Consider the following 21,364-nt stretch of genomic DNA (forward strand, 5'->3'; position numbering starts at 1 on the left):
CTGCTCCTTGAGATGTTCAATCAGGACGCATGACTCCCATATATGTAATCCAGTTACATTTTATGATCGAAGACGCCGTTCATTCACAGTGCTTTGGATACAAGCTCTGTGGTGTTGTGTGGCATCTAAGCATCAGGTTTGTCATGTATTCTAAGGCTGTAAAATAGTGATATTATTTGACATTATATAATCAGCTGTGCTTTAAGTGTCCCTACCTGATAAATGGAAACACCTGCACAATGTTATGCAATGCAAGACACCATTTACCTAACTCAAAATGTTCAGTTCTCCTTTCCAGTCAATGCACCACTGTGTGCATTGATTACAAGCACATGGTCAGAACCTTAAACCTTTAGGTACAAGGACGACTATGGTATATCTTGAGGCTGTACTTTGTGATGTTGCGGGACTGCATTACACTGAAAGCAGAAATATTACTTACAATATAATGAAATATAAAAACTACAGCACGTAAAACATCCATACAAATCATCACTTCTCTATTTTTCTTGTCATTTCGTGTAAAATATCTTACTTATCCTACCTCTTTTGTTAAAATATGAAGAAATCATCTATTTTTGGCACATGTAGTGATCAACAGATTTTATTAGTAATTCAGTATTGTGAAAAAAAACATACAAAATAACAGAAAAAAAAACTAATTTTTTTTTTTTTACTGTTTTTACAACAACAAACAAAAACATTGTTTAATCACATTTATTTATCACTGGTTTGAATTCAGTCCATTAACACAAGAGTAGAAAAGGAAATCACCCTGTTCATTCATTGACTAACATATTTTCATGTTCAGACATTGTTCAGTCTCAACAACAGACTGGATCACATGACACCAGTTAAAGTGGCCGCTTAGCCAGAGAGTTTCTGAGAGCTCACCTGACTGCATGTGTATTTTGGCACAATAGAGACTTTGCACCGGTCTCAAAGCTCCTGACAACCATTGAATTGAATAAATGCTAATATATACAGTATTACAGGGAAAAGAACAACAGTCTGATATTAAGATTTGTTTTTAAATAAAGGCTGTGACACAGGAAACTATTTTCAGCATTCAGGTACTCTGGTTGTACTCGACTTATCATTTCACACTCTGTTAGCAGTCGAGTATGTTGGATGCCAACACCATCAAAGCATAACATCATGACATTTTGATTATTATCATCATCATTTATATAACATCATATTTGAAGTTCTTAAATTTTGTGGTTTTCTGTGTGTTGTGTAAATTTACAAACTCCACCGGATGTCACAAACTAAGCAGAGGGGACAGTTTAATTCACTAACAGCCCTGCATGGTGCATCAGTCTTGGATCTTGAGAATGCTCCTCTTCTCCAGATCGTTCATCTCTTTTAGGATCAGAGCCACGTTGTAGCGCAGCTCCTGGAATTTGGACACGGGCACCTGAACAGGGAAACAACAACAATTCACTGACGATGAAGAAGGACTATTAAGTCTGAAATCAGCTGCAGAGCCATTGTGGAGCTTCAGTGTTGATACAGAATAACATCACAATGATGACACGCAAAACATTATAGTGATATAATATAGGATCATGGCTGAGACAGATGTTTGTTTAAAAAAAAAAGGAATGGGTATTTAGAAAATTGTTAAAAACTGTAAAATAATTACATTGTTAGCATCACTTTGAAGCAAAAATGTCGCATTTTCAATAAACTTAGTGCTGACAGTCTACTGGGTGTGTATCTGATGTTTAAATGGTCACTGAAAGGTGGTTCCTGAAGGTCTGAAAGGCTTTGAATTTCACTGTGAATGATTCACAGCTGAGACCTCTGTCCTCTCTAATGCACATACGTACGGGTTTCTTTTATAGCTCCTATAATTTATGTGACTCTCTTGTGCTATCATCTAATGTTTTTTTGGTGTTTACAGCAGCAGATATCCTTCAGTCGCACTCGTGAGATAAACCCTGAGAAGCACATATCAGGTAGAGATAAGGTACACCCGTCAATAGAATCTGCACATCGGATGTTGTTGCTACTAATCCTGTAATACTGCTGTAAGCTGTTTATGTAACCACTGGGCTAGGTGCAGCCATAGTAGACCATCATGCTTCGCTCCACATTAGTAGGCTACTTTGAAGTGCAGCACCCATCCTGAAATGATCAGGCAGGTGTGGAGTATGGCGCCCCCTGTTGAGTAAAACATCTTACTACTGTAACTTAGGATTCAGTTTCCATTATTTGGTCATATCTTTCTTTCTTTCTCTTTCTATTAAGAACTTTCTTGATCATTTATCAATAACTGCTTTTATTCCATATGGGTACATTTGTATTATTAAAGGTATGCTATGCAGGATTTTCCTAAAAAACAATGTATAGACTCATAAAAAAGTAACCCCTCTCAATCATCACCTATTACCTCCACCATTATCCACACTGTGTGCTGGTGTATTTATCTGCAGAGATTCTGCCTTCTGCCTGTATTTTCTCATTATTTTGCTGTGTTTGCTCCGCTCTGCTCTCTGTCTCTGCATCACGGATGGATAAAGAGCAGCAGGTCTGTCTGTCTGCTTGATGGAGGGCGGGGCTGAGCTACACACACGCAGAGCAGAGAGGCCACAGCAGACAGGATGAAGCTCTGCATTCACACAAAATCCAGTAATGCAGAACCTTCTCACAGAGTTGTGCGGAGGTGTGGGCATGTTTATTTGTGCTTTAGAACAAAATGGCGGTGAAACGATCAGAAAATATGTTTAATTTATCTGATTCACACCTTTGTTCTCGCCAGCACCACTCACTCTCTTCATTCACTCTCTAGCTTGCTCCACCACCGCTCTCTCTCTCTCTCTCTCTCTCTCTCTCTCACTCGCTCATTGAGCCGGGGAGGAGGGGCCAACAATCCTGCATAGTAACCTTTAAGTTATAAATGTTATAATAATATTGTAATTGTTGTGTCTATTGTTGGTACAGTTAAACTACAATCTTATGTTTTATTCAAACTGACATGACTTTGTATTTTGCTCATTTATAAGAAAAATCTAGTGCAATATCAACTAAAAAGGTTAAAGTGAAGTCATCATTTTTAGCAGTGAAACAGTTCTACACTATCTATTTTTTTCTGTTAGCTTTTATTTTTTGTATTGTAAACAATATTCTCATATACAACGTGTGTTACAACTCACCATGCAGATACCATATGGACAATGAGAAATATACTATCCAAACGTATGTGTAACTCAGTTCAGAACTGAATGTAGGTCAGGTTGTAATTAATAAATGTTACTTCATTTCACTGTAATGCTATTACGTAACAACTAAAACAAACCTACATTAGCCTACTGGCAGACAGCCAAGTTCTTTCAGGCTCACAGACTGATCATAAACTGAGAATATATACACCACAGTGCTTTTTAAGTTATATAATACTACTGGGAGTAAATTAAATCCCATTTCTTATAAACATGAACCCAGAACAGCCAAAGCTTGCAAAGCCTGAATGTACTGTAGTTGATAAAGTTCTCAAACTTTAATTGAACAGTTTAAGAAAAGAGATGAAATCAAAGTGTTTGATAAATATATACACAAATGTGTTTGAGTAGTTTTACGTAGATATGCAGTATGAAAAAACTTGTAAGCACAGTATAGAAGTCATTTTAATTATTTTAATAAATGCTATAAATATAGACAGTATGAGACTTGTAAGTATTCTCTCACACCTGTCTCTGGGTGAGGAGGGGGAAAGAAAACACCTCCTCTCTGTCAACTTCCACTGGAGTAGATGTGCTTTCAACAAGTCACTTTACTCCAAGACAATTAAGCCACTAGCTGGAAGATTACGTCAGATACTAAGAGTCTTACTTGAACTGTGACACTCACGATTGTTGATGATGATTAAGACTTAAGGCGTTTGGCTCATTCATTTACGAGCCGTCAGTACTGATGTGAGAGTGGAAGCTTTTGACATACCGCTATGAATTGGGCAAATAATTTTACTCTGAAAACAGCTTCTTTGGATTAGAATGTAAAACTGCGTGTACGACCAGAAACAAGTAAATTGTTTAAATACCTCAAACCGGTGAAAACTTCCATCTGATAGTTTCATCTGCATCAGCACAGAAGGCTGCAGGGCCCTGGCTAAAGAGCTGAGGAGACAGGGGAAACACACATGCTGGTTTCATTATATTACCATCCAGTTAGAGATTTCTTAATCTTATGTGCTTAACATTCTTTAGAGAAGAAAGCACTAGATTCTTCAGAGGTGAGTTGTGTGATTCTTGCTTTTAAAAACAAAAATCTTTGATGCTTAATCCTCAGTTCTTTGGCATCTCTGCACCTAGCAGACAACAAACCAACAACAAACAGAACAGCTTCGGTGAAGTGGTTAGCAGTTGAAAAAACAAAAACACTTTTTCTCTCCCTACATATCTTACCTTGTAGAAATGGCAACATCCACTCTCCATTTCAGATCGTCTATCGTGGGCAGGTGGGGATCATTCTGGGATGTCGCTGCGTCTAGAACTGCACGACTGCAAATACAAAGAGATGCAACACAGGAATGTAATAAAAGACATGCCACCGAGACTAAACAGGTTCTAAAGAATTCAACGTACCGATTTCCAAAAACCACACTGGAGAAATCTGTGATAAAGTCTTCTGGTATCCTAAAGAAAAAACAGAAACCACAAATGTAATATTGGGGGGGCTGACGTTGTTGAAGTATTAATCAACACAGTAAGGGGTGTGATAAGATGAAAACCTTTACCTCAGTTCTCTAAGATCTTCTTTGAAGGCCTAAACAGAAACACAAACTAAACGTTATTAGATATAATTTTACTTAAGATTTTGATTTTTTCTATATTTCAAAATGTTTAATTTCATGTTTATGAAGAGCAAACAATCAATATGCTCATGTTGAAGTTGGGCAGAGAATTCTGTGATTTGCGTGAGGTCTTAAAACACAACACACCATTAAAAATTATGTTAAAAATAATAGACCTTTAATAGACCTTTGTTACTACATGTTTAAGAAGTTTTCCATATCCATAGTGAATACTTATAATATGTACTATATACTTCTGCTATAATATACTGTTTTTTGTTATTATCCTCCCCCAAAAATAAACATACTAACTGTTTTGTACTAACATGATGAAAAATGATAAAACAGATGGACTTTTATGTTTTTCTGTACCTGTCTCACCACATCCTGCAATTTTTAAAACTTTTTCCAGCTGTGAACAGCATCAGTGAACAAAAAGTCTTTTTCACAGCAGACATTTTAACATGTCATAGTAGGAAATACACACTTGTTACTAATAACATTAACATTGTCTCTGTTCTACTCAAGTGTCCCAGTAAGACATGACTTTGTGGCTGTGTCCAAAATCATTAACTTGTTCACTTGCTCACACACTACTCCCTATGTAATAGACACTCAGTAGTTTACTCTGTTGTGAGCAGTAAATTTAAATTTTGGACATTTATGAGTCATTATTTTGCATCATCGTTGACAGGTATGGAGATGCATAACTCTGGAAAAGTAATTAGGGAATGATTTCAAACACAGCCTGTGACAGTGAGCCAACATGCACAATGCCAGGATCCTGAGACTGAAGCTGCTAAATGGAAATCAGTCATCATTATTTTTCATTATTTACACTTGTGCTTTTCCTACTGTGAAATGTAAAAACAACTTCTGTGAAATTAAGCAAATAAATAAAAAAGTCACTAAAGTGTTTTTTTATTACACACTGAGTTTTTGAGTATATCTTTTATCACTTTTCCATTGTGAACACACTACTGTACTTGCTCAGACCTGGTTAGAATTTGTGTTGTTGGGACGCAGCTCATGTCATGTTGTAGTAACAAAAAAAAGCACAAGTGAAACTAATAACATAGCTAAATGATAACTTTGCTTTCCATTTAGAGGTCCCATGACAGTGAGTCCTGGGAATGAAAAACCTGAATGAAATGCCCCAATTAATACTGTTATTGATCACACTAGTGATTATCCTGCTGAGACATCAAAGTTTCTGTTGTGGAATAGGTTGTTGGTCTGTAAGCCACATAAGGGCGCCAGATATGGACAATTCAGCTGCTGAGTTACTGACAAAGGCTGAAATCTTCCAAAAGAAAAGTGAAAAATATGAATTTTGTGTAAACATGTTCCAGCTTATAACATCCAGTGATTAACAGCAGCTCACCTCCTGTTTAAGTGATGACATGGGGATGCGGATGGCCTCAGACAGCACTCTGTACATCCCAGCTACGATGTGACTGAGCCTCTCCTGAGGGATGACACTGCTCTCTGCTATTGACTTCATCACCTCTCTGCAGTCCTTCCCCTCCAGGGCGCTGACTACAGCTGTAGAGAGAATAATTCACAGGCACATTTATGAACTTATTGAATGTCTTCACTTGCTTATCCTTGTTCAAAGTCACAGGAGCTGGATCTTATCACAGCATGCACTGGACAGAGACAAGGACACTCACAAGTCTGGTTGTCAGAAGGACAATATTAGTTATTGAGTATTTTATTTTTTATTTCTTTCATATATTGTTGGGTTGTAACAATGACGTGAAGTTAGCCTCTGATTCAGGGTTAAGAGAAAAGTTGAGGAGAAAGTTATGGGAAACATAAATAATAATATTTAGCGGCTGATTCTCAGTTTTTTCACCACTTACCCTTGTGAAAAAGTGTCAGATATCATAGCAAATGCCTTTTGCTTATGAAAACTGAAAAAAGGGTGATTTCACCGCTTTTTTCCTCATCCAGACCACATTAGACTAGGTCCAGATCAAAAACCACTATTCTTAGACTCATCAAATCTGGACTAGATTAACAAGGAGACTCCAGAGACTCATTAAAACACAGTTTCAGATTTGTGAAATATTTATTTTGTTCATGAAAAAGGGCGATTCCACTGCTTTTTCTATCCAGTCCACATTAGACTAGATCTAGATCGAAAACCACTGTACTTAGACTTGTCCAATCTGGACTAGATTATTATTATTATGATTTGACAGGTCAGAAGATTTGAAGCTAACTTCTGCGTCTTGTTATAAGATGCAATTAGACGGCACAGGTCCGTAATAAGTGATATTAGAAACATTTAAATCTTATGCTATCTGTTTTAGAGACACAGTAACACCTTTCATGTACCTTTCAGTATTTTCCTGAACATCTCTTGGTCCACATCCTTGAGGTTTTTCGACATCGATTCGACTTCTGGTGGTATCCTGCTTCCCAAAAAGCTGGAGTCTTTTGCGTGGCTCGAAGACATGACTTATCATTCAATAATATGCGATATGCACGAATAAAAAGATAGAGAAACTGTAAATGGAAGTACGGGACTTTGAGGTTTTTTTTAATGTTCGTTTTCTGTTTATGTGACAGCTTCCGCCTCACGTCACGTGACACTGGTCTCGTCCCCGATAGTCTCGCGATGACAACTAAGATCATTGGTGTGGAAAAGAAAGGATTTGCAAATGGAGGTGGCAGAAACGGTTAGTCTTTGAACGACAAAAGGTGGGTGTTTCTGTTTGGACAGCTCTCTTATATAACACTTAAAAGGTGTCTAATGTGTCCAGAGTCAGTATTGTGGGGAAGAAAAATTTTATTTCTGTGTTGTTATGTGGTTTTGTAAACGCTACGTGGACACTTGGAGCATTAGCACGCAGCTAACGATATTAGCTAGCGCTATGTTACAAAAACATAATCTGTTTACCAAACGTTGTAACTTACATAAAGTATATCCAATCTGTTATATCTCATTTTAAGCTAGATTAGTGTATAGCATTTTTTGTACGATGACAGGATTGTAGTGTAGCTTTAGTGACAATTGTTAAGAAAAACAACAAGTGTGTGTTTAGAATAGGAGACATCTAACAGTTAACCTTAGTGCGAGTAATTAACGTTAACTACAGTAGTCTCTTAGAGAGCATTAACTTAGCAAGTGAAAATATATAGATACAGTACAATTAGTATAAAACATAGATACAGTATGATTAATACACATACACACAGAATAATTCATATAAAACGTATAGACACAGCATTAGTATAATATAGATACCGTATAATTACTATAAAATGTGTAGATACAGTATAATTAGTATAAAACATAGATACATTATAATAAATATAAAGCATATATACAGTATAATTAATATAAAACATAGATACAGTATAATTAGTATAAAACATATAGATACTGTATAATTAGTGGGTAACTAACTAAGCTAGTTTTGCCCACTAACTTCACTATACTACCAAAAACAAAATTAGCCTTAAATGCAAATTTGATCTGTATCACTACTCTCATTTTATTATATACTAGGTATATAATTACTGCACAATGTAAAATAACAATTTGTTGTATTCTATTGTGTGTGATGTGTGCTGTTGTGACACTTCAATGTCTCTCGGGATCAATGAAGTATTTCTTATCCTTATAGCTTATTTCATATTCTTATTCTTATTATATTTCTATAGCTCAGGTCATGTTATTGCTTGAATGAAAGTTTTGCTTTGGTCAGTGACTGTATGATATTTTTGTAGTATTTTTTTTCTGTCATTGTTTAGCACAAAGAGGCATAACGACAGCCACTCTAAAAAAATACAGTGAAATCCTTTTACAAGCAAGCAAATTCCTCTAAATTATAGAAAGTTGTCTTTGCTTTTTTGGTTCTTCGCATCTTTAATGAAGGTGTTATACCGTTGGGAGTTTGATAACATAATTATATTCAATTCAAAAAGACTTTATTCGTCCCTCAAGTGGCAATTTGAGGCAAGCTAGTTTGCAAACAAGTACACATATACAATTCATTAACACCTATAAAAAAGAAAAACATTACAAACATGACAATGTTCGAAAGAGTTTAAATATACAAGGATTAATGACAGTGGTTACATCAGTAGCGTTGGAGGCAGAGCTTTGAGTCTGTTTTGATTTCTAGGTGTGAAATGTGCCAAAAAGTTATCAGCAAGTGGGATATGTAGAACAACACTTAAGATACAACATACAACATCAAATACATCAATCTGCACATTATTAGAGCTGCAACAATTAGTCTATTAATTGATCAATTGCCATTGCTATTTTGATAATCACTTAATCGTTTGAGTCATTTTTTAAAACAAAAAATGTCAAAATTCTCTTGTTTCAGCTTCTCAAATGTGAATACTTTGTGGTTCCTTTAGTCCTCTATGACCACAAACTGAGTATCTTTGGGTTGTGGACTGTTGGTCGGGACAAAACAAGACATTTGAGGACATCTTGGGCTTTGGAAAACATTGCCCAACATTTTTCACTGTTTTCTGACAGTTTATAGACCAAACAGCTAATTAATTATCTGAGAAAATAATCAACAGATGAACTGATAATGAAAATAATCGTTAACAGCAGCCCTACACATTATTCATTATCATTAATATTGTAATGTGTCCAAATACAACAATAAATTAAAACTACAGTAGCTAGTTAGCTAATGTTAGTCGCCATTGGGGTATTAGCTGAAAAGTCAAAATATAAGCAGTGTTTCAGTAGACGTAGCATCAGTAGTTTTGCCACAAACAAACTGTGTGAAAGATAAAAACTGAGTGTGTGGACAAACACCTGTGCAACCCATCACAGTCTCATGTTATCTATCTAACAATACATACTAACTATTTTGAAGCCCTTGTTAAGACTGTGACCGCTGTGTGTATGGTAATAATTCAGGCTGTTGTAGTTGTATTGTAATATGTTGTTTCTGTTGCAGGTACATATAGCCATGTCTGATTCTCTATATGAGAAGTTTTTGGCCCCAGAGGAGCCTTTCCCTCTCCTCTCCCAGAGGGCCAACCTCAGTGATGTGGGAACTCTGGACGTCAGTGACTTTGGCTGTCAACTCTCCTCTTGTCACAGGACAGATCCTCTACACCGCTTCCACAGTAACAGGCAAGTAAAATGTGGGTTCACACATGCAGTATATACACAGTAGGGTCCAAAAGTCAGACTTTTGGACCCTACTGTGTGTCATCTGTCTGTGAGGTAAACTGAATTTCAAAAGATACTTTGAAAGTAAGATATTGCTATGATTGTATCATATATTTGATATGAAGTATCATATATTTAATATATCCATCTGTATTGTGGAGTATCTTTAGCACAAAGCTGACAGATCCTGCAGTTGGAGGCACTCACTGTACTCTGCCATTGAGAAATGTTTATAGGCTTGGCAGGTTTTGTCTGACCAAAAGTCCAAAACCTAAAGCTATATCATCTCTACATCTCACACCATGTTTATATGCTTGCATTGTCAAGCCCACTGTAACGCACTTAACAAGTCGGTGTAATTTACAAGTTATGGAGTTGCTGATGAAATAAAATTAACTAAAAACAAAGGCTTCCACATATACTCTGATAAAACCATCTTTTCTGCTGTTCTGACATTTCAATTATCTCTTGGCACTGAAAGAGAGGCAACAGTATGCAGAAAGCTACACATTACAACCTGAAGCCGCACATAATTATTCATAGCTCTGTCACTGGAAATTGTTGCCTTTCAAATGTGTGAAAGAGCAGCATATTGTTCTCTTAATTTAAAGTGCTACGTAGAACAATATCCCCAATGTTTTTATCTATATATTCAATATATGTCCTCTTCTTAAGACAAACTATTGTTTTCAGAGATTCACTTGTATAAAAGGCTTTTACACACAACTGAAACATACATCTGTATTTTGCATGGACAGTACGTCTGAACAATTTCAGCAAAAGTAAAGAAAATGACTCATTATATACTTTGATGCCCACTCATTGTTCTCCTCAGGTGGAACCTTACTTCCTGTGGGACCAGTGTTGCCAGTTCGGAGTGCAGCGAGGAGCTCTTCTCCTCTGTGTCCGTGGGTGATCAGGACGACTGTTACTCCCTCCTGGATGACCAAGAACTAACATCTCTGGACCTGTTTCCAGAGGGCAGTGTTTGCAGTGACGTCTCCTCCTCTATCAGCACCTACTGGGACTGGTCTGACAGCGAGTTTGAGTGGCAGGTTGGTTGTTAGCTGGTCAGTTAGCCAAGTTATATTTTTAAAGACTGATTTTTTCCAGCTTAAGTACTTTCTGTTTCTGTCATGAGATTCTGATTCAATCAAACTCCCCACGCATCACATTGTTGGTTTGTTTTCCAGTTGCCGGGAAGTGACATTGCCAGTGGCAGCGATGTCCTGTCTGACATCATCCCGAGTGTGCCAAGTTCACCCTGTTTGTTTTCCAAGAGGAAGCCCAAGCCCCACCCTCATCGCAACCTAGATGAGCTGCCTTGGAGTGCCATGACCAACGATGAACAAGTAAACAAAGCCAAACACACCTTTCTGTGCTGTTAGGGTGCTCAGAATTAGCATCAATAAAGCTGAAAAACTGTCAAACTGCTAGTATTGTTTTTGCCAGATATTTACCTGCTATGCATCATTAGGCAAGTAAAGACGCTTGGACAAAAGGAACAAAACTCAAATCTCCTTGTGTGTGTTTCCTCTTCCAGGTGGAGTACATCGAGTACTTGAGTCGGAAGGTCAGCACAGAGATGGGTCTGAGAGAGCAGCTGGACATCATTAAGATCATCGACCCGTGTGCTCAGATCTCTCCCACCGACAGCGAGTTCATCATAGAGCTCAACTGTCTCACCGATGAGAAACTCAAACAGGTGGGTGTAACTCTGAAACACATCACTTTCATATTACAGGACCGATACACCAGTAAACAAGTCTAATTTTCTTTTGCACAGAACCTCACACCTTTACCAAACTGTGAACAGCCCGACACAAAATAGGTGTGAGAACCTGATTTTAAAATAGCTGCTTGTTTGCCACCACCTGAGGAGTCCTAAAAATGTATGAAGTAATTTCACTTCCTGTGAAGTTTTAACAGATCACCAGTCAAAGTCTGATTAATTTTAAGGTATTTAAACTTAAAAATTGTACATCATTGGTATTGACCACACTTGTGCTTTCAGAGGTTATTTTTCAAGCCCATTTGACGCCTTAAATGCTTTAGGTAAACATAATAAATGCACTTTTTATGTGATTACAGCAGGTCCACTTGGTAATTAGTTTGTGTTAGTTAAAATAACATGTCCAATACATGGATGTATAATGAGAACTGGATACAGCACTGGAGGCGGGGCCCCGTTCAATCCTATGAAAGATGCTCAATGGCCATGAAGTAAAAACAGTTAAACTTCCGGGTACAAAATTACTCGGATCTGTGCTTTCTCAGTATTGGCTGTGTATTGGATAGGAGCGCTCCCTGCTATTGCATCAGTAAACCAGGGTGACAAAGATAGTAACCCAGAGTAGTACAGCATGTGAAAACGTTCATGTTTTGTCTCGTGCACTGTCACCAGGTGCGTAACTACATCAGAGAGCACAGCCCCAGGCAGCGAGCCAGCAGCACCAGAGAAGGCTGGAAGAGGAGCAGCCACAGCAGTGCCAGCACTGGTGGTGTCAGTGGAGCCAGCAGCAGTAACGCCAGCATGGTCAGCTCTGCTAGCTCCTCCACTGGCTCTACAGCCTCCAACTCTGTAGCAGGTAAGAATGCCACGTAGTTGACTAGCAGTTTGGTTACAGCCAGTAGTCCAACCACCAGAGCAGCTGCAGTGCTTTGAGCATTTACAGCTCAGTTTACTTGACAGAGCAGTGACAGACGGAGAAAAGTAATATTGAAGTATGGTGTTACGCTTCAGTTCAATGTAAAGTATTTTAGCTCCTCTTGGTTGTAACTGTTTCTATTATCTTGTGTTCCAGGTGGTACAGCTTCAGCCTGTAGTGGAAGCAGTGTTGCCAACATTAGCAGAGCTCACAGTGATGGCAACCTTTCCAGTGCTGCAGAGCGTATACGAGACTCTAAAGTAAGCAACACTTAACTGTGTGTATGTGTTTAAACTTATAGATTTGCAACTATGTTCTTATATGCTGTATGTTCAGAAATGAACTGACTAACATAACTTCTAATTGCATAAGTATGTTTGTAAACATGAAAAAGCTGTTACACTCCTGCATTTTTTCTTTACTGTACAATGCAGGAATTTTGGTGGGGGAAAAAAAACAACAGGGACAATTTTCTGATGTCACATGACAACCTTTTTTGTTGTTTTGTCTGGAAAAAAGTAACTAATACCTGTGTATTTTTATTATTACCATATCTCTTTTCAGAAACGTTCGAAGCAGCGTAAGCTTCAGCAGAAAGCTCTCCGGAAACGGCAGCTGAAAGAGCAGCGTCAGGCCCGCAAGGAGCGTCTGAGTGGTCTGTTTCTGAACGAGGAGGTGCTGTCACTGCGGGTGACGGAGGAAGACGACCACGGTGACGACCTGGACATACTGATGTGACACCAGTGAATCAATCAGTGCTCCCTCTACGTCTGCTCTCTCACCACCCAGGCGCTACCATAGAGCTTATAGATCGCGTTAATCCATAGGCCAAAACAGACCACTGTATGCTTTAGCTTTGGCTAACAAGCTCATAATGCATTTTGTAAGACAAAAGTCTGATAGGCAGTACAGTAGTAGCTTCTAACATAGCTCGACATATTGCTTGCTAATACTAGTGTAACACTGCTAGTGCTAAAAATGAATCACTGCTAAGCTACCGACAGTAATAGTGCTAAAATACTGCTAACGCTTTGATAGATCCTGACCTCTGTCTAACCTGCTGCTGCAACAGCCTAGAAGCCTGCAGATGCACATAATTATAAACCACTTACAGTTATTTCAGCTGAATATAATCAACATGAGGATTGCTTATAGATGCTGTAACAGCATATATCCACTGCTACTAATACAGCCACCACTGGCAGAGAGACAGATCAGGCATCAGAAAGCAGAGTTTGGCCAAATTATACAGCTGCAAATAGCAAAAAGTGTATTTCTTCATACCATCACAGGGAAGCATCGGCAGCGATGGTGGAGATTTTGAGCCAGGCTAAAAGCTGTTGTAATTTTCACTGCTCACTGTTAATGTCACTTTATTAAGTTTTAATATTTTTTCAGGCGAGAAAGTAACCATTTACATTTCCCAATATGTGGTCAGCCTATTTGGAAATTTGCTTTCGAAGATGTGAGGAAGATATATGGTAATTCCTTGTTGGTCTCACAGATGAAATCTTAATAATTGTAGCTGCCACATTAGTTTGTCTGAATGTAAAGTGAAGCATCATGTTTTTACTGGCGAGAACAACAGCGCTGAGGGGCTGTATATGTACAGATATCACCACATTTACATAAATATAAATGTATTAAAGTGAACAGATCAGTCTTAACATACACTACACTACAGACTGAATAATATAATTTACTGCATCTCTCTGTCAATGAGGTTATTTTTTTGTGAGGAAAAAAAGTGTTAGTGGAGCTTTGAGTTGAGTTGAGTTGATTATTTTGTCACATTACAGTCAGGTAGTTGTGTTGAAGCTGAGCTGCTGCTGTCAGCAGGCAGAATCATCATACTGCGTCCTCCTGAGTCAAACTTGCTAAATCCAAACTAGAAAGTACGCAAGTCTGAACTTGGCATACTGTCAAATTCAGTTAAATCCTGACGTACTTCCTGGAGGCTTGGTCGCCACTCGTCGCCACTTCCTGTATCCGTTGTTTCAAAGTAAGCTTAGTTTTTTAGCTCGGTTGTAGTTTTCACCCATCTGCCTCCAAATACATGCATCCTCTGCAGGGCTGCATCTGCACTGGCCAAACTCTGCTCATCTGTAGCTCTACTTTAAACTGCTGCAGGTTAGGTTACTACAGACGGGAGCAGATACCTCAAGGCCTACAGACAACGTGGCTAGAGTTTAAAGTATCAGTATCAGCAGTTTTAACATGACAAAATATGGGGAAAACATACAAAATTCTGAACTTGAATGATAAGCAATTTCTTCAAATGGTGAATGATTTAAGCTTGATCTGATAACCATTCCAGGTGCAGATGCTGGTTTCTTTGTCTATGCAGAGAAATGTGACAAATCGCACAAAATGTGGTAACAAATAATGCACAGTTAAAACATTTCTGAAGCGGAAGCTAAAGTGAGCTGGTCTGTCTTTCTATCTGCTGAGTGTTGTGGTCCCATTTCACTCTCAAGGCTTAGAGGGAGCACTGAAACACTGCATGTTTAAACTGTCACCCACACTGAGTCTCTGTGTGGTTCAATAACTAACAACTTGCATCATTATTTGCATCCACCTGTTAAAATAGCTTATCTGTGTTGTAAATACATGATAAATAACAGCATATTTACTGCTTGCTTTCAAGTTTTCCTTGGTGATAAAGGTTTAATTTAAAGGTTTTTTTTTCCCTTTATGTGTTTATATATTATGACAAGGTAGTGAATTAATTGGTCATCAAAGCTTAAATGCTGTAAATTGCCACTGTTCTTTTTGACTGAGTCTTTTTGACGCATTTAGTTGTTTTTTTGTTACATGTACTTTGAGTTTGGTCGTCGTGTCAGACATCTTTTGAACGTCTCGATATCGACCATGATCCTTTGTCAAGTCTTTGTTTTTCTCTGATAGCACTCCGACTGCATTTCTGCTTGAGACGACTCAAATAATCACACTGTCATTTTAAATGACAGATCTCTGTCATTCACTTCTGAGGAAGTTTCTGAGTGAAATGACCGCCAGTTTTAAGCATTCAAGCATTAAGTCTTATTAGAGGTTTTTACAGATCATATTGTGTCTGTCCATGTACTGTATGGCTGGTTTGGTTTTGGTGCTAAACTTGCACGGGTAGGGTTAGGGGTTGAGCCATTAACTTTCAGATGTGTGTTCATTTTGCTCTGTTTTAAAATCTGCATCTAAGTGTTGATGAAGCACTAACACCCCGAAAACAGCCTTTTGTGGAGTTGTAGCTACCATGTCGTTTTCAGATTTGCTAGAAGTAGCAACCTGAGATATTGTTTTTCTTTTTTTTCTGTCTACCTTGTAAGAAACACTTTTCCACAGCTTCTCAGCTGTAACATGATGAACCACTTGCAATCCTTTTAAATACTTTATGTACTGAGCTTTGACTCTTGTCTCTGTCTCCTGTATAAAGTTATTAATTACAGCAATTGTGTTGAAAGCAGCTTTATGTATTATGTAGTAATAAGTAGTAAAACTCTATTTTGAAAAATAAGATAATTTTGAAAAAAAAAAAATTAAAAACAAGCCACAGTGTGATGCAACACAAAGTTATTTGTGTAAATAAGGTACCATGTATTTGCTGAAAATTAAAGGCATTGAACTGATAAAACATGGTTTTAAAGAAGTTTAATTAAATTAATTTTGTTTGGGTAAATTTACTTTACTTCCCTCAGTGTCATTGTTAGAATTAATTTACGCAAGTCACCTGTTGAGGTAAAAACATTTATACCCTCAGCAACAATAACCAACACTGTTTCTCCATGTATTAGTTCAAACATATAAACCCCTGTGGAATCTGTATTTGTAGTCCCAGGTGCAATTCACACAGTTGTTGCAGCTGGTGTTGCCTGACCAGTGTAAATGTTGATTGTCTTATCACTGGCTGAAACATTGAATACCACAGATGCCATGTTAGTGCTGCAGGAAGGACTGTGTATAGTCCACTCAGTGGTTCTGAGACATTGAAAACTTGACAAATAAACTTACATTGTTGCATCCTATTGTTGTTGTCTTTTGAATTCTTCAAGTGTGAATGTGTTATTTTCTCACATGACAAAACCACAGCATATAAACCATAGTGAACAAAGGTGCGGGTGTCAGCCCAACTGGAAAGAAATGTGTGTGTGCAGCTCCTCCAAACCAGCACCAATAATCTGAGAAAATTATATTTAGACAATATTGTATTACTGATTGAGGCCCTTAGAACATGTTCCGGATTTTCTGTTTGTTACTATGAAAGTGTCACACGTTTCCTGTTATCGCTATCCTCAGCAAGTATTTCAGAGCCTGGCAACATTGATGTATTTGGTCTAGCTAACAAGCTTAACTTTATTGCAAGTAAAGTCAATGTGCTTTCTCAAAAGGCATAAATGTCTCTATGTAAAGCAAGGAATCTGTATGTATGTAAGTTTGTCCTTCGCATATCTCGAGAACCGTTCATCCGATCTACTTCATACCTGGCAGGTGGATTGCTGGGGAAATGAGGAAGTGCAATGTCAATGTGTAAAGTTGTTCGGATGAGTGGTTCTCGAGAAATATATACAAATACCTCATAAACAACGTTGATTTGCGTCTTCTTCTGCCTGTGGAGTCAACGAACAGAAATACGGACAGCGCCACTCTGCCACAATCACAACAACAACAACAAGCATAAGCATCAATAGACAGGGAAGGATGCCATCAGGACTGTGAAGGACTGCGAAGGCTTGGCCCGGGACTCAGGTTTTCCTGTGAGATGAGAAAGCACAAAAAACTCCGGGGAAGAAGCAAAGTTAGTGACATGCATTGATGTTACATGAATGCATACAGATGGAGAGGAGGAGGAGGAGAGAGGAGCTCAGTGCATCATGGGAAGTCCCCCAGCAGTCTAGGCCTATAGCAGCATAACTAAGGGCTGATGCAAGGCGAGCCTGGTCGGCCCTAACTATAAGCTTTATCAAAAAGGAAAGTTTTAAGCCTACTCTTAAACATAGAGAGGGTGTCTGCACCCCGGACTGAATCCGGTAGATGGTTCCATAGAAGAGGAGCCTGATAGCTGAAGGCTCTGCCTCCCATTCTACTTTTAAAGACTGTAGGGACCACGAGTAAGCCTGCATACTGGGAGCGCAGTGTTCTGGTGGGATAATACGGTATTATGAGCTCTTCAAGATATGATGGTGCCTGACCATTAAGGGCTTTGTAAGTTAGGAGAAGGATTTTAAATTCTATTCTAGATTTTACAGGAAGCCAATGTAGCGAAGCTAAAATGGGAGAAATGTGGTCTCTTTTTCTAGTTTTAGTCAGAACATGTGCAGCTGCATTCTGGACTAGCTGGAGAGTCTTTAGAGACTTGTTAGGGCAGCCTGATAATAAGGAATTGCAATAATCCAGCCTAGAAGTAACAAATGCGTGAACTAGCTTTTCTGCATCTTTTAGGGACAGGATGTGCCTGATTTTTGTGATATTACGTAAGTGAAAAAAGGCAGTCCTTGAGATTTGATTTATGTGGGAGTTAAAGGACATATCCTGATCAAAGATAACTCCCAGATTCCTTACAGTGGTGCTGGAGGCCAGGGTAATGCCATCCAGAGTAGCTATATCATTAGATAATGTGTTTCTAAGGTGTTTAGGGCCAAGCACAATAACTTTTTAAGTTTTATCTGAATTTAGTAGTAGAAAATTGCAGGTCATCCAGGTCTTTATGTCGTTAAGGCATGCTTGGAGTTTGTTTAACTGATTGGGTTCATCTGGCTTCATTGATAAATATAATTGGGTGTCATCTGCGTAACAATGAAAATTTATGGAGTGTTTCCTAATAATATTACCTAAAGGAAGCATATATAAGGTGAATAGAATTGGTCCAAGTACAGAACCTTGTGGAACTCCGTGTCTAACTTTTGCCTTCACGGAGGATTCATCATTCACATGTACAAACTGAAATCGGTCTGATAAATAGGACTTAAACCAGCTTAATGCAGGTCCTTTAGTGCCAATTAAATGTTCCAGTCTCTGCAAAAGGATTTGATGGTCAATTGTGTCGAATGCAGCACTAAGATCTAACAGGACAAGTATAGAGACAAATCCTTTGTCCGATGCAGTTAGGAGGTCATTTGTGACTTTCACCAGTGCTGTCTCTGTGCTATGATGCGCTCTAAATCCTGACTGAAAATCCTCAAATAAACTATTATTATGTAGAAAGTCACATAACTGATTAGAGACTGCTTTCTCAAGGATCTTAGATAGAAATGGAAGGTTAGATATAGGTCTATAATTGGCTAAAACACCTGAATCAAGAGTAGGCTTCTTAAGAAGAGGTTTAATTACAGCTACTTTAAAGGGCTGTGGTACATAGCCTGTTACTAAAGACAGATTGATCATATCTAGTAAAGAAGTGCTCACTAAGGGTAAGGCTTCCTTAAGCAGCCTAGTTGGGATGGGATCTAAGAGACAGGTTGATGGTTTAGCTGAACAAATCATTGAAGTTAGTTCAGACAAGTCTACTGGAGAAAAACAGTCCAAATATATGTCAGGATTTACTGCTGTTTCTAAGGTGCCTGTGTTTGGGGAGAGAACGGTGCCTGTTGAGGGCAGGGGGTGGTTAATTTTGTCTGTAATAGTTAGAATTTTATCATTAAAGAAGCTCATAAAGTCATTACTACTGAGAGCTATAGGAATACATGGATCAATAGAGTTATGACTCTTTGTCAGCCTGTCCAAAGTGCTGAAAAGGAACCTAGGGCAGTTTTTATTCTCTTCTATTAATGCTGAGTAATAGGCGGCTCTGGCATTACAGAGGGCCTTCCTATATGTTTTACGGCTATCTTGCCAGACTAAGCGAGACTCTTCTACTTTGGTGGAACGCCAAATCCTTTCCAATTTTCGCGATGTTTGCTTTAATTTGCGGGTTTGGGAGTTATACCATGGAGCTAACCTCTTACGTTTTATTATCTTCTTTTTTAAGGGGGCGATGGAGTCGAGTGTTTGTCTTAGTGAGCCTGCAGCACTATCAACAAGATTATCAATTTGGGAGGGACTAAAGTTAACATACGAGTCCTCTGTAGTATTAAGACATGGCAGTGAATTCAGTACTGACGGAATTGCTTCCTTAAATTTATCTACAACACTATCAGAGAGACATCTAGTGAGGATGCAGACTTCCTGTTGGATTTAGGTCAGGGGTGTCAGCGTATGATTTGTAGGGCTTGATGAGACGAATAATTGAGTTTTGGTTCGATCTCTCTACGACATTCCTATGGGCCGTGGTGGCCATTTTAGATACATAGGTGGCGCTCTCAAGCACATTTTGGCACTTCAGGGGTTAATTTTTACATTTTATCAAATTTTTCACCAGACCTGATGTGCGTGCCAGATTTGGTGAGTTTTTGAACATGTTTAGGGGGTCAAATTTAGAGTTAAAGTGGCGTAACAAGAAAGAAAGAAACACACGAAAAACAATAGGGTCTTTGCCCTTTGGGCTCAGGCCCTAATTAAGTGTTGCTGTCAACTTCTGTCAAAAGCGCTGGCTTGAAACTCTATGCCAGTTTTTGTTTGGTGTTGATAAACCAAGTAAAAACGAGATACGTTGATATAAAAATCATGTTTACTCAAGTGTAAAAGCGTGCGAGATGGGACGGGGCAGACGTATATCTTCGTAATTTTTTGTCATATGACGAAACGGAAAAAAAATGCTCGAATGTGCTGATCGTGCTCCACAGATTCAACATTTCAGGAATAGAGGATTGCCAACTGTGAAGAGCACCTACGGAGGAGAAATGCGGGCGAGAGAGGGAAGCGGGCGAGAGAAGCGGGAGAGAGAGAAAGAAGCGGGAGAGAGAGAGAGAAGCGGGAGAGAGAGAGAACAATAGAGACACGTGAGGAGATATAGACTTTCTATCTTACATCAGTTTATAAAAAAACAAGATTCTTGGCCGTGACTGAGTGCCAGGAGCTCTGATATTGTGATGTAAACATGTGTGTATGATGATGTAGACTGGTCCATGTAAGACTGTGCCGTGCCAGTCTGTGGAATACACTGCGTCATGTAAGACTGTGCTGTGCCAGTCTGTGGAATACACTGCGTCATGTAAGACTGTGCTGTGCCAGTCTGTGGAATACACTGTGTCATGTAAGACTGTGTCATGTAAGACTGTTATGCCAGTCTGTGGAATCAACTGTGTCATGTAAGACTGTGCCGTGCCAGTCTGTGGAATAGACTGGTTCATGTAAGACTGTGTCATGCCAGTCTGTGGAATAGACTGGTTCATGTAAGACTGTGCCGTGCCAGTCTGTGGAATCAACTGTGTCATGTAAGACTGTGCCGTGCCAGTCTGTGGAATAGACTGGTTCATGTAAGACTGTGCCGTGCCATTGTAACCCACACTGTGGTCGGAGGTGGGATTACATCCATAGTGTTAATGACTTGAAAAGCTCTACTATTGAACTGTGTAAGGTTACTGTGAACGAGACTTGGCATGTACATTCAAGACTTAGTGCTGGATGTCTCAGGCACGTTTGGAAATATATTAAAAATACCTCATAAACAACGTTGCTTCTGCTTCTTCTGCACGCGGATTCAACAAGCGGAAATACAGACAGCGCCACCCTGCCATTACAACCCACATTAAGAACTACCATAGAGAATAAATTTAAAAAGTTTAGAGAGTCAAGCTCTATTCCCGTAACCCTTAGGAGTCGCCGATCACGCCGGCGTGATCAAATGACGTGTCTGTTTCAGGACGTCGTAGCATAAAAACAAAGTCA

The 21,364-nt window shown here is 38.7% G+C and overlaps 2 protein-coding genes across 2 annotated transcripts; one reads left to right on the forward strand and one right to left on the reverse strand.

Moving 5' to 3' along the window:
- Window positions 1-588: 588 nt before the first annotated feature.
- On the reverse strand, window positions 589-7,396 carry commd5 (COMM domain containing 5). Its single transcript, XM_067598622.1, has 7 exons — window positions 7,142-7,396; window positions 6,183-6,343; window positions 4,742-4,770; window positions 4,590-4,640; window positions 4,410-4,505; window positions 4,046-4,121; window positions 589-1,420 (listed from the first exon to the last, which is right to left on the reverse strand). Exons 1-7 carry the CDS (start codon window positions 7,260-7,262, stop codon window positions 1,319-1,321), a joined length of 636 nt encoding a protein of 211 aa, XP_067454723.1. The 5' UTR covers window positions 7,263-7,396; the 3' UTR covers window positions 589-1,318.
- A 9-nt stretch (window positions 7,397-7,405) lies between these two features.
- fam199x (family with sequence similarity 199, X-linked) lies at window positions 7,406-16,626 on the forward strand. The gene is made up of 8 exons (XM_067598621.1): window positions 7,406-7,507; window positions 9,742-9,920; window positions 10,795-11,014; window positions 11,153-11,311; window positions 11,503-11,664; window positions 12,364-12,547; window positions 12,764-12,867; window positions 13,172-16,626. Exons 2-8 carry the CDS (start codon window positions 9,754-9,756, stop codon window positions 13,343-13,345), a joined length of 1,170 nt encoding a protein of 389 aa, XP_067454722.1. The 5' UTR covers window positions 7,406-7,507; window positions 9,742-9,753; the 3' UTR covers window positions 13,346-16,626.
- Window positions 16,627-21,364: the final 4,738 nt, after the last annotated feature.

This window comes from Thunnus thynnus, chromosome 9, assembly GCF_963924715.1.
Source record: "Thunnus thynnus chromosome 9, fThuThy2.1, whole genome shotgun sequence".
Taxonomy (NCBI): Eukaryota; Metazoa; Chordata; class Actinopteri; order Scombriformes; family Scombridae; genus Thunnus; species Thunnus thynnus.